Below are 15,737 nucleotides of genomic sequence, written 5' to 3'. Positions count from 1 at the left end.
AATGTTCTCTTTTCCAATCAGATTTAACATTCCTTTCATAAGAGCAATTAAATTTTGGTGGGAAAAAAGGCAGGCAGTTGGCATTAATGGATGTTCTTTTTCTTCAAAGCTTAAATGCCAACACTGTGGAAGGGGATAAGAAGCACTTTTTAAAAATTTCAGCATGAGCTGCAATCCGTCAATCCTCCTTATTGCCAAGGCAAAAAAACCCCAAACCCTTCCAGTAATGCAGATGGACAGTTGAGGTCCAGAGATCTTGGTGTGTGATTCCCATGCTTGCTCCCTGTCTTTTTTATCACTGAAAATAAACTAGTGTTGAGAAAATTACATGTGGGGTAGAAAGCATGACCTGGCGGTGAACTGTATTTAGTATGAAAACCATGGCATAAAAGTCTCTATAACATGTTTGTATGTTTTTGAAAATGGCCACTTTCCAATAGCTGAGGCCTATGTTTGCAGCTAGAGACAACTGTTTTAGGAATGAAGGTTATATCATATTGGCATAATTTCCCATTGTATATACAGTTCTTTTCTTAGTCAAACTCTCCATCTCTCTTGCAGCTTTTCATGCACTGCAAAACCCTCCATAGTCTACAAGCAGGCCTGTATAATAGATGTTGAAAATGCACAAAAGGCCTGGCTTTTATTAGGCAGCCATCTTAGGGGAAGAAATTAATGGCAGGAGTTGGAAGACAAAGCAGAGCTGAGAAAGGACACAGCCAGTGGTGGGATCCAGCCAGTTCGTACCAGTTCAGCAGAACCGGTAGCTAATTTTTTGTTGCCCAGGCCTAGAATGGATTTCTGGAAGCAGCATCCACACAGAGAACCGGTTGTTCACATATCTGAACACCGCCTCTTTCAGTCAGCCTGCTAACCTCAGGAGAATGCTCTCCTACTATCATTGCTGAAACCTGATTTCAAATCCTGGTCTGGTCAGTTCTTCCTTGGGACCCTGCTTTTTATCTCAGCCAGCCAAAGGAAGGTGGGGGTAACAATGGGTTCACGATTCATCCTCTTGAGAATTAGAATCTTTTTCCAGCAATAGAAAACTCCTCAGTAAATAAGCCAATCAATGGTTCTGTTTCCTTGGGATTTCAATACAAAAGCCTCTGAGATCCCTTTTTGGCCATCCAGAGGTTTTGTAGGGGCATAAAAGGGCAACAAATTCTTGATATTTATTGTGAGTCAGTCTCCTGCCATTCCAAAACTGTCTCTTTTCCCAGAAAAAGGAGGCCAAAGAGGGGGGAAGGAATAGAAAGAAGCCTCTGATGCATAAATATCTCTTGAAATATCACACCGTATCTGCTCTGTGGTTTGCTTCTTCAGAAATCAATCTTTTTTCAGACATATATATTGGAATTTATGTGCATTGCTTTTACTGGGAAATCTCCCCTGGCAGACTTTACAACATCTTTCATTATTTGGAACTATAGGAAGATAGAAAGAGAGATGAACTTCTAGCTCTTTGCAGCTGTATACCCTACCTATTTTTCTTGCAGACAGACAACACACGCAGAGACAGAGTGCACAACCAGACTGTATTTTACTGATCTGACTAATAAACCTGAACTTGGTCATGCAAGCAGGATAGTGGTCAAAATTCAGCAAAATGACATCTTCTGCCAGGCTTTACCCACATAGCAGCCTTTTGACCCCAGCTGCATCTCATCCAGCACTTTGCATCCTTGTGTCTAGTTTACGTAGGACAATCCTTTATTCGAAGAGCTGTTGAGTACAAGTCTGTTTTAAACACGAAGCATATAAAACTGGATAGATGAAGCCATGAAAGTCAACATCCTTATTTGCTATCTGGATTGAACAGATACACAAGTCACAGCCTTCCCCACTATGGTGAAATGTTCTGTAGTTCTATAGTAATATTATTTCCATTTTTACTTCTTTCTTGGGAAAATGTAGATCACCCCATTAATTACAGGATTTCTCAGGATGGAATCCAAACTTAGTGTACTATACTTTCCAAACCATTTCTTGCTAGCTTTTAGTGACAGAAATCAATCAGACAGAAGTTAGCAGGTGAAGTTTCCTGGGTTATGAAAATAATTGCAGTAGAACTGTCACTTATTAAATGTCTGGCTTCCACAGTTTGACTCAAGGAATTGTGCCAAAAGGGAGGGAGGGAGGAAGAGTGGGTTGAGTTTGGAAAGGATTTTAGAAGATGGATAATTAGTATAGTCACTACAACTAATTCTTCAGAGCAGAATGATCAATATGATAGAAAGAAGGAACAAAAAAAAAACCCTTTAGTAATATGGGTTGGGGTTTTTTTTAGTAAAAAATAGGAAACCTCTGAAAAGAAAGTTGTCATGACAATATTAAAATATCGTAAAGCCTTTAAAAGCAATAGTTTTGTTTTTACTAAATCATTGAATCTACGTGTTTTTTTCTAGTTTCTTTTAAGCATTTTCTAGTTTAGAAAACTAAAAATCTGCATATTTTTACAATGCTGCGTAGCCTTAATGGCTAGCCGATAAACTATGAAGCTGAGTGTTATGCTGTGAATCATTTTGTCTGGCTACTGTTTTAATCAAGATTTGATAAAATGTTTGTCCACAGTTCCATATGATAAGAAAAACAGAAATGATTTTAGATGCCAAGAAACTGAAACTGTCCAAACTGTAATGTTACTTTTCTTTTGAATTTTGGTCATGATCCAAAGTGATAAGAATTTATTATAGAAGTTTCTGAATATCCTTAATAAACATGGCTTGCCTTGGCAGAAATCTGAACTTTAATTTCAGAAAAGAAATCACAAACTAAGTTGGGGAAAAGGAACATAGCTCCTACATGAATTTCTTGTTCCTAGTTATTATCGGTATGTGTTGTTTTCCAGTTTTACCCTAGCCTTGATGTCTTGCTCTTTAATTTTTGTGATCTGCATCAATACATTTTACATCCTCCCAAATTTGACAGTTTGAGTACAAAATTTGGGCTTTTCTAGCTGCAGAGCCTAAAATGTTTAAAAATTACCAGTGGTTTATGGATGAATAGATTATGGAATTTGCATTAGGTCTTACATTGGGTAAGGCTAAATAAATGAATCTCAGGCTGAACCTAGATTAGGAACCTTTTAGTTATGAAGCAAGGAAGGTGGTCATTTGGCTCCAAGCTTTTTAAATGATAGAAAATAAGCAAGATGTTGACTTTAAATAGGCCAGTTTCGTTTGTAAGAGTATAGAAGCCTTTGAATCTTCCCCAGACATAATATTATACTAGAATTTACATGGAAATGATGGTGGTGGAGGTGATGGCGTGGAATTGTTCTGCTTAGAATTTAATAGCAGCGAGTGGGGATAATAAAAACTGGAGGAAACCAACTCCTTGCACATTTTCCCCTGTTAAAAATGGACACCCCAGGTAATCTTCATGTTCAGGTTCTTGCATGTTCCCACTGGAGGAAAAATGTGGGAAAGACAATCTTAAGTTGGAAATAACAAAACAGGGTTAAACTTACAACCTCATTCCTATCTGCTTCAAGTACCTCCTTCGTATTTAGTTGTGCACAATTAAACACCCCCAGCCCCCCCTCCACCAATCAGATGTGCCTGCTCGCTGCAGTCTTTTCATGCTTTGCAGAAATTTTTGTTGTTTGTTGCTGATATTGTTCTTGTTCTTCCTTTGCCAGAGATCCCCCAGTGTGCTGGCTGCAACCAGCACATCTTGGATAAGTTCATCCTGAAAGTCCTTGATCGACACTGGCACGGCTCTTGCCTCAAGTGTGCAGATTGCCAGATGCAGCTGGCAGAACGTTGCTTTTCCAGATCAGGAAGTGTCTATTGCAAGGAAGACTTCTTCAAGTAGGTACAGAAAAGCTATCCAAGATGCCTTGGAAGGCTTGCAGGGCTTACTCTCTGGCCACGGGCAATGGCCTGAAATGTCCTTGTTTTGGGGAGGTGGCAAGGGGGTAGCTGAGGGATGGTATAGTGGGGTTGTTAAAAGGGTGACTAAGAAGATGTCAATTTAAGTGTCAGTGCAGTCCTAAAATGGTATTACCTCTGGCAAATGATGCTGATGACTGAGATCAGATTTATGAGATCTTTTGAAAATACTATTGCTATGAAATGTTTTTTTTAATTATTCATAACCTCTTATCTGATGCTATGATGACTTCTATATGTAAAGTTACTTTTGAAAGGTACTCTTAATACAGTATAACCTATGACTTCAGCCAAGAATGCCTATTTCTGTCTTATAGTCAAATTGGGAAGTCTACATTTTCTTTGCGTTGGTTATATAGGCTGCAGTTAAATGTGCCTTTCAATTCCATCAAATTCCGTTGCTTTTTTTTTTTTTGTACTGACCCATGTAGGATTGCCTTATCAAGATCCTGCAATCTTATTTCTTCAACAGAGAATCCCTTAGGATGCTTGGACCATCTGCTTGGTGTTCTGGTGCTAATTCCTAACAAAGCCTAGAGGTGGGGAGGATGCAGGCAGGGGAGAGGCCAGGAATCAGATTTGTTCATAAGTCACAAACCCTGCAGTGGAAGGGGAACTTGCAAACAGTCACTCTACGAGAGAGTAAAAAGGTTAGAGCAAACATCCCTCCCCGAAGAAAGCTTAACCCAAGACATCCGCCATCATTTACCAACCCCTTTTGCATTAGACATGAATTATTTTTAATTTAATAATTTGTTAATCAAACCCCGATCTACTTTGTGCAGCTGCTTTGCCCCGGAGGTGGGTGGGGGGAATCTAGGCATGAGATGAGTTGGCTGGAAGGAGGGCATGGCCTCTCAGAGCAGTGCCAAGGAACTCAGTGATAGTTTGATAGTTTGGCAGGCAACTGATGTCAGGTCAGGTCTCGGACTGGTAGAAAAGAAATAGTAGGTAATGTACGTCCACTCTGGAATCAGTGGGGGAAAGGCCACCTAATCCACTTAGTTATTTTGATGGGCAATCCCAGTTATTAACATTTTGGGCCTCAGAATTTAATATTTATTTGAATGTAAATTAGCAGAAAATAATCAGTAAATACTAGTTCACTAATTATTCCATCTGTAAAGTAAACAAACATTTCTGGCCTACCGCTAGTAAATATTATTTTTTTCAGAATTGTTTACAAAGGTAGCCTAAAAATATCTCATTGTTTTACAGAACTGCAGAAAAAAAATAATGCATGTGTTTAGGTTTCGTTTTGTGTTAGTGGCGCATTGCTATCAAGCTGTCATAATCCAGTTTATATATTTGCATAATTTATATCCTGCCCAATTCTACAAATCTTGAGCAGCTCATATAAAACCATCATAAATATCATAAAACAATCAATTTAAAACAACAGGGATCATTAAAGTAGCACAGCACACCTAACAAAATAGCCCTCCTGAATTCGAAAAGCGCCAGCACCATATATAAGGTTTTATAGCTCAAAACCAACATTTAGATAGGGAAGCATCCTGGGAAAGCTGTTGATCCTTTATCCCTCTGTGCTGAAAGCTCAGTTGGAGAGCCATGCCTTAGAAAGACCCAGAACTGCATTACTTAGTGAACATAAATCTTGTAAAAGTTGTGTATATATTTGCATTTATCAGATATTCTTGCATCTGCTAGTCTTGGGGAGGTCCAATGGCTATATAGAAATCTCATTGTTCAGCATCAAAATGCACCTGTGGCCAGAGTTTTTAAAAAACCTTTTCCTCTCTGTGGTCACTCCCAGCCACTAAAGAGAAAGGCTTGCTTTTAAAAAACTGACTGTGAAAATGTTCAGAAAACTACCCTTGCTATGCACCAAAGCAAAGCCTAGAGGATTTTGCTGCATATGGGTGACGATTCACAGTATCCTTCCCTCTGGAAGTTCCCACTTGTTCCATTTGCTCCAGATATGAATGTAGAAAGACAAAAGTGGATTCCCAAGTACATGAAACATACATATTGCTGGCCAAATTATTTGTGCCTGTCAGGCAGAGCCAGCCCAGCTCAGTATACAGGTGAAAAGAAAGTGTAACTCAGGAAATTAAGCCTTCTCCTCCATTATTTGGCTGTATTGCTTGATATCAAAAGCCTCTGCCTGCCAACCCTCCCTCCCTCCTTTGCCATTAGCAAGGGAAGAACATGTGACAGAACAGATGCTGAATGCAGAGATCCTTCGAAGCCATCATGTAGAATTGGTGGTGGCTTGTATGCAGGGGATTAGAGAAATTAAAAAATGTGTGTGTGTGTGTGTGTGTGTGTGTGTGTGTGTGTGTGTGTGAGAGAGAGAGAGAGAGAGAGAGAGAGAGAGAGAGAGAGAGAGAGAGAGAGAGAGAGAGTTCTCCTGCAGCTCTGTAGAGTGTCATGATGATGATGATGCTTTCAAGATGCAGCTTTTAGGGATGTTGAAGTGATGGTTGCAATAAAAAAGAAGGTATTTCTAATTGGACTGATTAGCTTGATCTATATGGTTAAACATGAGGTGGCAGCATCCTGAACAGGGAGGTAGGCTAGTGTCATTTTGGAATTCTCCCTTACAACATTTTTACTACATGTGTATCTGCTTATTAACTGCAGAGGGTCTTGCAACTAGCAGCATAAAGGCATGCCATCACTCCCACCATTTCATTCTGCTGCCACTGTGTAGACCAGGTCTGACAATTGGGCAAGGGATGGGAAGAAGACTGTACATGCAAAATGTCTTGAGGGAAGGGCCTGTTGCAGTAATGGGCATTCAGAGAGCCTGTTGGACACACTGCAAGCTAGAGGTAGATTGCCTTATAAGAGAAGAGGAGGAACATGTGAGTATGGGGAGGCAAGTGAGGGATCTCCGGAAGGAAGATCTAAACATAAGTGAAAAAAGGGAAAGGGATGCATGTGCATAACCCCTTGTATTTAGGGACCCTGGTGGTAAATAAACAGGCTGAACAATTTATGTACTGGCTTTGTGAGCTGAATCCCCCAGAGATTTTCCAAGCAGAAATTCTTGTAGCTCTTGGATTATTTACTCATCAAGCTTGCTGCCAATCAAAGGGGGAGTTCTAACAGTTGACTCCTTCCACCCTTTTAGGCCATCTGATAAGTAAAAGAACATCACTGGAAGTTTTTAAGAAGAAGCTGGATAGCCATTTGTCTGAAATGGTATAGGGTTACCTGCCTGAGCAGGGAGTTGGACTTTATGACCTCCAAGGTCCCTTCCAACTTTATTATTATTATTATTATTATTATTATTATTGATCATCGCACAGTCAGCCAGATGTTCAGACTGGATTTGGCATTTTGTCTACCTATCTAGTCCTTACCCAGGACCTGGGATAGGCAGATGTGGATGTTTGATGGTATTACAGGTATCGTCGCAGGATGGAAGCAGTTCCTAATAAGGCCGCCTTTTGCAATTGACTAATAGCGAATTTGTCAATGCCAATGGTGTTCAAGTGGTGCTCCAGTTGTTTTGGGATTGCACCCAAGGAGCCTATTATTATTATTATTATTATTATTATTATTATTATTATTATTATCGATCATCGCACAGTCAGCCAGATGTTCAGACTGGATTTGGCATTTTGTCTACCTATCGAGTCCTTACCCAGGACCTGGGATAGGCAATGTGGATGTTTGATGGTATTACAGGTATCGTCGCAGGATGGAAGCAGTTCCTAATAAGGCCGCCTTTTGCAATTGACTAATAGCGAATTTGTCAATGCCAATGGTGTTCAAGTGGTGCTCCAGTTGTTTTGGGATTGCACCCAAGGCGCCTATGACTATTGGTACTACCCTTGCTTGCTTTTGCCACAGTCTTTCTATTTCTATTTGTAGGTCTTTGTAGTTTGTTATCTTCTCCAGTTCTTTCTCATCTATTCTGCTGTCTCCAGGCACTGCCACGTCCACTATCCAGACTTTTTTGTCTTTCTTATCGACAGTTGTTAAGTCTGGGTTGTTATGTTGCAAGTGCTTGTCTGTTTGAATTCTGAAGTCCCAGAGCAGGTTAATTTTATCATTTTCTATGACTTTCTCATAGAAAAATGATAAAATTAAACTGCTCTGGGATATTATTATTATTACTATCCCACCATTAATTGTGAACTTTTTACAGTTTTTATTTACATCTAATATTTTTTCTGATGAACAGTCTAATAAGCAAGCAACTCTCACTCCTGGTCCCCCATTCCATAATGTGCTCGTTCTGTTCATCTCTGCGAAGCTATAGTGCTTGCTGCAAAGCTTCAGGCCATTTTATTTCTTCTTGGGTCAAATTTCTAAACTGCTCTCAGCTCCAAACATATAAACCCGCTGAGTTTTGCACCAAATGGACACAGCTGCCAATTTTTGATCTGGCATTTCTTGCACAAAACCTCATGTCTTCCTTCTTCACCTATCATGAGTTTTGCCATGAATAATCTTGCTGCCATGAGGAAGGGGAGCTGGAGTCTCTGCTACTTCCAAATATGATTTATTTTTTCCTTCACATTCCTCCTTGTCTCTCCCTCCTTCCTGCCATACCCAAAGTTGAGGTCTTACATATGGTTTCTGCCTCTTCCCCTAATAGATTCCTATTGCAGTATTCTTTTTATTTCTCCTAACTATTTCATCAATGCTTGGTTTCACTCTGGGTCAAACTCTTGCTTGTATCAATCAATGTCTCTAGGTTTGGGTGGACCCACAACGCCACATCTTTTTATTTCTTTTTCATTTCATTTTCATCTCCTTATCAGTTCTATGGATCACCTCCCCTCTTGAATGTAAGTCCCCAATTCAGGTGTTCTTGTAGGATTTTCAATGGTCTGGTGAAAAGTTACCTTATTTTCACTTGTAATTTCTATATTTCTTTCTCCTTGTTTATCTATGCATCGTTTTCCTCTGTCCTGCCTCCCTGGGCACCCACATTCTTAACATCCAAATTATTTCCTTGCTTTTCATAGAAAACCAATACCCCAGTTTCACTCATTTTTCCCAATTTTACTACAACTCCCTAGTTAGAATTCACTGTTAATACATACATATTTATTTATTGACTTTCCTAATGACAAAACACTATCTGCCTTGAGTTCAAAGAAATAATACATGTGAATAAAAGAGGCAGACATGGAAATCAGACTGCTCTGCAAATTCACCCCCCCCTTCCTTAAAGGAATCTCAGTTCCAGACAATAACTGTTTAAATTCATGTCTGTTTCTCCTTAAATGGTATCATAATGGCTGGCCCTGTGTAACATGTACAGTCTTTACATCTGTCTGCAGGGGACTTCCATGAAATGCCTTTACATATGGCTGCAGATAATACTTTTCTCTGGGAGTCTATAGCTTTTTTAATCCAGCAGTTAATATTCCACTCATTTTACCAGTTATTTGGATCTCTCTGGAAAATGGGCATGGAAGTAAAAATGGCTGCTTGATTTGCTGAATATAACTGTATATTTGCTTTTAGTTAAAACCTCTCTAATGGTATTACATAAGCCAATTTTAAAGGAAGTAACAGCTCTCGTGTGGGCATCAGTCAGCATAAGCTTTAGAGCCAATCCCATATTTAATTCAATGGAATAATATTGTTGGACAAATAAGCATTAAATTGTCAGGAAAAATGAAATATATATAGGAAAGGAAAAGTGGTTAAAGCTGAGGAACTTTTCTTACAAATATGTTATTCTGTTGGTACAATTCACTATTGTTGAAATCTTCTCTTTATCTGGTTCATCTTGTCAAGCTATACCTATGTATGTATGTATGTATGTATGTATGTATGTATGTATATATATATATATATATATATATATATATATATATATATATATATACACTATTTGACTATCTCCTGACCTCATGTATAGCAATAAAATATGCCTTCCGATTCAACATTCTTCAGCAGATATAGAAAGCAGATTCAGGACCCCCCCCTTCCCTATAGTGAAAGAACCTATCCTTGTGACTTGGATGCTTTTGAAATTTTGTAGCCCATCCTGCTTTATTGTCCCTTTTCTAAGGGCCTAATGTTACTGTTGATTAGGGATATTGTTGGGACCTGATGAATTTTTCATTGACTGTTGAGAGGATAGGATGTGGGAAGGCATTTCAGAAGAGATCCTCCCTAGTTTTCTGGAGAATAAAATAAGAGGGGGGAGGGGAATAATTTGTCTTGCAAGTTTCTGTTACAATAAAGATAAGAGCAAATACACATGGTGGTGCTTCTTGTGTGGACAATCTTGAAGGGCAAATCATCATATATTGTTTGCATAGGGTTTCAAAAAACTGAGCAAATGATTGTTCCCTGCCCTGAGGAATTTGCAATTTAAATCAGACATGAAATGGAAAGAAAAACAAGAGGAAACAAGATGCAATGATCCCAAGGGATGAATTTAAGATTCTGATATGTGTACTACATTAAAAATATATCAGCATTATGGTGTAGAGCTAAATGCTTTAGGGGAAAATGTGGTAGCTATTGTAATTGTGTTTGGAGAAAGAGTTCCAGAATATGGTGCAGTGGCTGGACAGAAAGGGTGGTTAATTAAAGGAAAAAGAGATTTCTAGTTTGCTAATGGTGATAAAATGTCTATTCTTGCTGGCGGATGAAGAATACAGATAGGAAATAAGAACAGGAAGGCAGGAATAAGGTACTTGTATCAAAGGCAGAGCAGATTAAAAGTTAGCCCTTGATTATAAATCGCAAATATGGCCAAATTCACATAGAGATTTGTTATGCTGGAAAAAGCTGCTAATTCTGTCTGTTTGATGCATACATCAGGGTAGTTGTTATGCCATATCTGTTTTTTTTTTTAAAGCGGTAGACTTTAAATCTTACAGAGACACCCCTGAAATCTGAAACGTGAAGAGTTTTTTTGAGGAACACAACTGAACTAGTATATCCAACCCTCTGCAAATTCATTGGCTGCTGAATATTAGTGTTATAGCTAATGATTCCCTTTCAGGAGCCTGGCTGTTGTTATATTACCCAGAGGGGTATTTGCTGGGGAAGAAATTGAATGAACTTTCCATGTTAATGTGTTTATGCCACCATATATTCTATTATTAATTTGCCTTTTAAAAACTGATTGATGTGATGTCCAGTGGTTGCTGCTACTGCCCAAAATAACAAATGGCATTATTTACTTAGCCACATTTTCTGATGGTGGATAGACTTTGACAGATGCCATTAAAATACATGTTTTTTACAAGAGCAGAACATTTTTCACACCATGTGAATGGAAGCAAAAAGATGTATTAAAATGTAATCATGGTGCTTGGAGTTTCTGGTGGAAGTTTGGCTATCCAGGTAGGAAGGGCTGTACTAAATCAGTGGGTCTGAGGCTTAGATGAGGAAATGAATATTGGACTGTAGACAGTCTATTTTGATACTGCCAGCTGTAAAAATGTCTCAGTTGTAAAGTCCATTAGAGAATAATGTGAAATAAGCCAGCAGAATGCAAGGGCTGAGAAATGTTAGAGGCCTTTGGTTTCAGGACAACGGACAGCAACATGGTAGCAGTGACGTGTTTTTTTATGAGATCCCAATTGTCTTTCTGCAAACTCTATCTCTTAATGTGCTTTACCTCGCTGGAAAATAGCTAGCTATAGAAAATAATTCAAATTTATTAAAGAAAAAGGAAAACTTATTTTATTGGCATAAACAAAAGTATATCAAGTGTCTGGATTAATGTCACGGTTGGTGATGCTTTTGATGAGACTTGCCTGAGAGATCAGTTTTTCTGTTCATGCAGAAAAGCTTCTATGATAATCTCTCATATCATAATCTTATCATTCAATCATCTGCATACTTCCTTTGCCTGACAATGAACAAGGTAACTTCTGTGTTCTTGTGTGTATTGGGTTGGATCCAAATAGGCTGTTTCTAGAAAAGAAGGTGCTCAGATTCAGTAGATGTTCTTTGCAGCATTCCTTGCCAATTTATCTACTTGGCTCAGCACAAATTTTTCCAACGGAAAGAAAATTCCACTACACACTGATTGATTGATCGATTGATTAATATGTACCATTAAGTCATTTTTTACTCCTAGCCACCACATATATAGACTATCTCCATGACAATCTGTCCCCAATCTGATCATCCAAGTCTTCCAACCGTGCACTCACTGCCATTGTTCATCCTCATTGCTATTGGTCACCCTCTTCTCTTTCCTTCTACTTTTCCTAGCATTTAGAATCTTCTTCTATTTGGGACATATTATATGAAGACTTATGGTAATTCTCTGAAATTAATCTTCATATAATATGATCCAAATAGAGTAATTTGAGCCCTTGTGTCTTGAGTAAAAAAATCTGGGTTGTATACAGCCAAGATTTGTTTTCTTGGCTGTATACAGTATTCTCAGGAGTGTTCCCAACCCTAAAATTCCAAAATCCTAGAGATACTGCAGATATCTCTATTATTTGTTTATTGAGTAACCTTAAAATCCATTATTATTATTATAAGAGCAAATGAAGACATCTATAGTCGATTAAAACTTTCATTCCCATAACCTTTAATTGGACAAGGTAAGGGAAATGTCCCTGAAATGATGACCTAGCAGAGCTCACATTGTCTACTTTACTAACTAGCTACTTTAATCAAAATATTAAATGCAACACTAGGTCTTTATTTGCCTAAGTCTGTTCAGTTTTGGAATTCAGTGCCAGAGAACTATGCTTCAGAGCACGCAAGGAGGTGAAAATAGCACCTGTTTATAACTCCTTAAAACAACCACGTTTTCCTGGGATCATACAACTGCTGTGAAGGCTGCTACATTCAGCCCCTGCATGTTCCAAAACATATTTTGGCATCAGATTTGAAACACTGCATAGTCTGGCACAGGTTTGGTATTATATTGAGTAACAGTATAATTATTGGAAAGTTCAGACATTTGCTCTATTATCCTTGTAAGTTGTTGTAGACAACATATGGCCCTTGACCACTAAATTATTAAACATCTCTTTTGTATAGATTAAATGATCAGTTTCCACCCTCTTGTTCAGAAGCTGAAATAATTGTCATGTATTGGATGACTAATAGGAATTAGAAGACAAATTTCTACAAAAACATTTTAGGGTTTTTTCTTTGTTTTTGAAAAGAAGCAATTTGCAAGTTGGGAAAGCAAGCTGTAATATTAAGGTGCTGTCTTGGTGAACCGAAATGTGATTATCCTTTTCCGGCATTTAAAATAAACACAGCTCCTTAATGTGACTTTATGATATCCCAAGAACTTTTGTCCATCTCTAATGGGGAGAGAGAAAGACATTGCAGCTGCATGTAATCCACACATTGAACAGATTAAAAGCATGCTTCCCTATGGAGGGCTCTGGCAGACATAAACATTGCAAATTGAACTGCATGCGATTTTTTTTAAGGATATGCCTCCAATATTTTAAGTATAGATTTGAAAATAACAAGCAAGGACAAAGTGCTAGTTCCTATAGTAAATAGATCATTAGAGAATCAGATTAGCTTGGTTAGACTATTTAGAAAGTCCTTGGAGAAAACATTTGAATGTACTTCAAATAATTAATTATTCACTCTTCGTCTTGGCTACCTTACGTTTTCGGGCTTTGGAGACCAATACTTTAGTCCAGGGGTAGTCAATGTTGGCTCTTTTATGACTTGTGGACTTCAACTCCCAGAATTCCTGAGCCAGCTTAGCTGGCTCAGGAATTCTGGGAGTTGAAGTCCACAAGTCATAAAAGAGCCAAGGTTGACTACCCCTGGTTTAGTCCTCTACAGAAAATGGGAGGCAAATATATAGCTGATTGCAAGTTGAAAAAAGGATAGATGTTGTAATCCACCAAGAGTCACCTCTATGTGGTTGGCTATATAAATGTGTTAAACAAACAACCAAATATATGATGAGCCGAGTGCAGTGCTGCAGGCCACTTTAGCTGACTGTGTTCAGCAGGTCAGCGGTTCAAATCTCACCGGCTCAAGGTTGACTCAGCCTTCTATCCTTCTGAGGTAGGTAAAATGAGGACCCAGATTGTTGGGGACAATGTAAATACATTGCTTACTGGTGTACACTGCTTAGAGAGTGCTTGCACTTAAAGCGGTATATAAGTCTCACAAATAAATAAATAAATAAATAAATAAATAAATAAATAAATAAATAAATAAATAAATAAATAAATAAATAAATAGGATGGGTTGGGATGGGATAGAATGGCATGGCATGGCACGGCCCCTGTTTAGAGGACACAGATATGCAGATCCTTTCTTTTAATGGTCCTGCCCTTTTTTTTGTAAGTCACTGGTCTCATGGTTTTTGGTTCCTTGCCTGAAGATATCACTGCCCCCTGCCTGATGAATTTATAACAAAGTTGTCCTCATCCATGACTTAACTCTAAATAAAAAGACTACTGGACAACTAGCAATTAGCTTTCCCACCTGCAGTTCCAATTCTGCATAAGCCTAGGCTAGATAGCTAATGACGAGGCATTGCTGTGATAATTAAAGGTTTATATTTACTAAGAAATCTCTTTGAAATATGTTTTCAAGTGACTGAACAAGATAGAATTGGGACTGACCACTCACTGTGCAGCTCAACAGTCTCCCTGACTGATCAGGCTAAGGATGTCCATTATAGTACTGGAAACTCCATATTTGGTCATTCTGAAGGACTTCAACATTGTCAGTGAGAGAACCTTGTCAGGGCTGGTTCAGAACTTCATGATCTCATTAAGACCAATAAAACTACCTCAATTTGTCCTCAGACCAGTGCACAGACCAGAATATACTTTGGGTTAGTCTTTTTCTGTAAGCTGTGAGGAGGTAGAAACCTAGATATATTAAAGACTAAAGTTGGTGAACATGGTGAAGTATCAGTGGCTTCCTTTAAAATAAGGCCTATTACATCATTTGCTTTTAGATTAACATTTGATGGAATGTTCTGGTGGAATTTCCAATAATAAGAAGCAATTTGTTCAGCACACTTATTAAGGTGAGTATAGTAGGCTATGAACATAGCTACGCTTAGTTGCTTCTGTTCCCTAATTTGGGAGTAGAGGAAATCTCTGTCATGAAAAGGGTGGAAGATGGCCATATTTTAGTAATGAAACATAACATTTTATCATGAAAGCAGTCAGACAAGTATTAGGCACATCTCTTATGGGCATTGAGGGTAATGAAAAGGACTGTTTCTCCATTGTATTCTTATTTAGGTGTTTCTCCAAGACATATAACAAGTGTTGTTATCTCCTCTGATAATTCCTGGGTTGAAGTCCTTAGAGATCTGTTATGACAGATTTTCAAATTATATTGAAGAGGTCAGCATTGAAGACCATCCAGAAGATACAACTGGTACAGAATGTGGAATTCAGAGCAGTGCTGGGCACCTTACCATGTTACACTACTGCTGCTTAAGTAGCTCTAGCTCCCAGATTCCTTCTGGGTGAAGTTCAAGCTGCTGTTTACATAATATAAAGGCAGATTATTTTTCCTCTGAATGTATCTGACCACTCCACCGGGCTAGAGAGAATGAGTACTGTTTAAGTCCCATCTCTTAAATGTTGCCATCTATTGGGAATTAGGAAACGTGCCTTTTCTATACAGTAGCAGCCCCTGCCCTTTTTTATTCGTCCAGAAGCCATATTGTCCATTGGAAATGTTTGTTTTAGCTGAGGTGAGGCTGATTGAGTGGTCCAGGCAGTAGAAATTGCATTTTTGCACATGGATTTATAGTGGTCAGTTCCATGAAGAAGATGGTGATGTATCCACTCTTGAAAAATACCCTTCCTGGTGTTTATGTCAAATAGTACCAGGTAAGTACTATTTGATGTAAACTATGATGATGGAAGCATAATACCACACATTCAGTGATGTCACAATACAACCTCTGCC

At 38.5% G+C, this 15,737-nt stretch overlaps 1 protein-coding gene across 1 annotated transcript in view; it reads left to right on the top strand.

Moving 5' to 3' along the window:
• The window catches only part of LHX4 (LIM homeobox 4), a 74,143-nt gene that overhangs the window by 43,141 nt on the left and 15,265 nt on the right, over positions 1-15,737 (top strand). The window contains exon 2 of the mRNA XM_039337018.1: positions 3,595-3,815. Within this exon, the coding sequence (XP_039192952.1) occupies positions 3,595-3,815 (221 nt within the window). The remainder of the gene's footprint in view (positions 1-3,594; positions 3,816-15,737) is intronic.

This window comes from Crotalus tigris, unplaced genomic scaffold (genome assembly GCF_016545835.1).
Source record: "Crotalus tigris isolate CLP2741 ecotype Arizona unplaced genomic scaffold, ASM1654583v1 scf7180000017668.6805642782:7212621, whole genome shotgun sequence".
In the NCBI taxonomy this organism is placed as follows: Eukaryota; Metazoa; Chordata; class Lepidosauria; order Squamata; family Viperidae; genus Crotalus; species Crotalus tigris.
The sequence above is the reverse complement of the archived record's forward strand: the minus strand, read 5'-3'. Positions and strand labels throughout refer to the sequence as shown.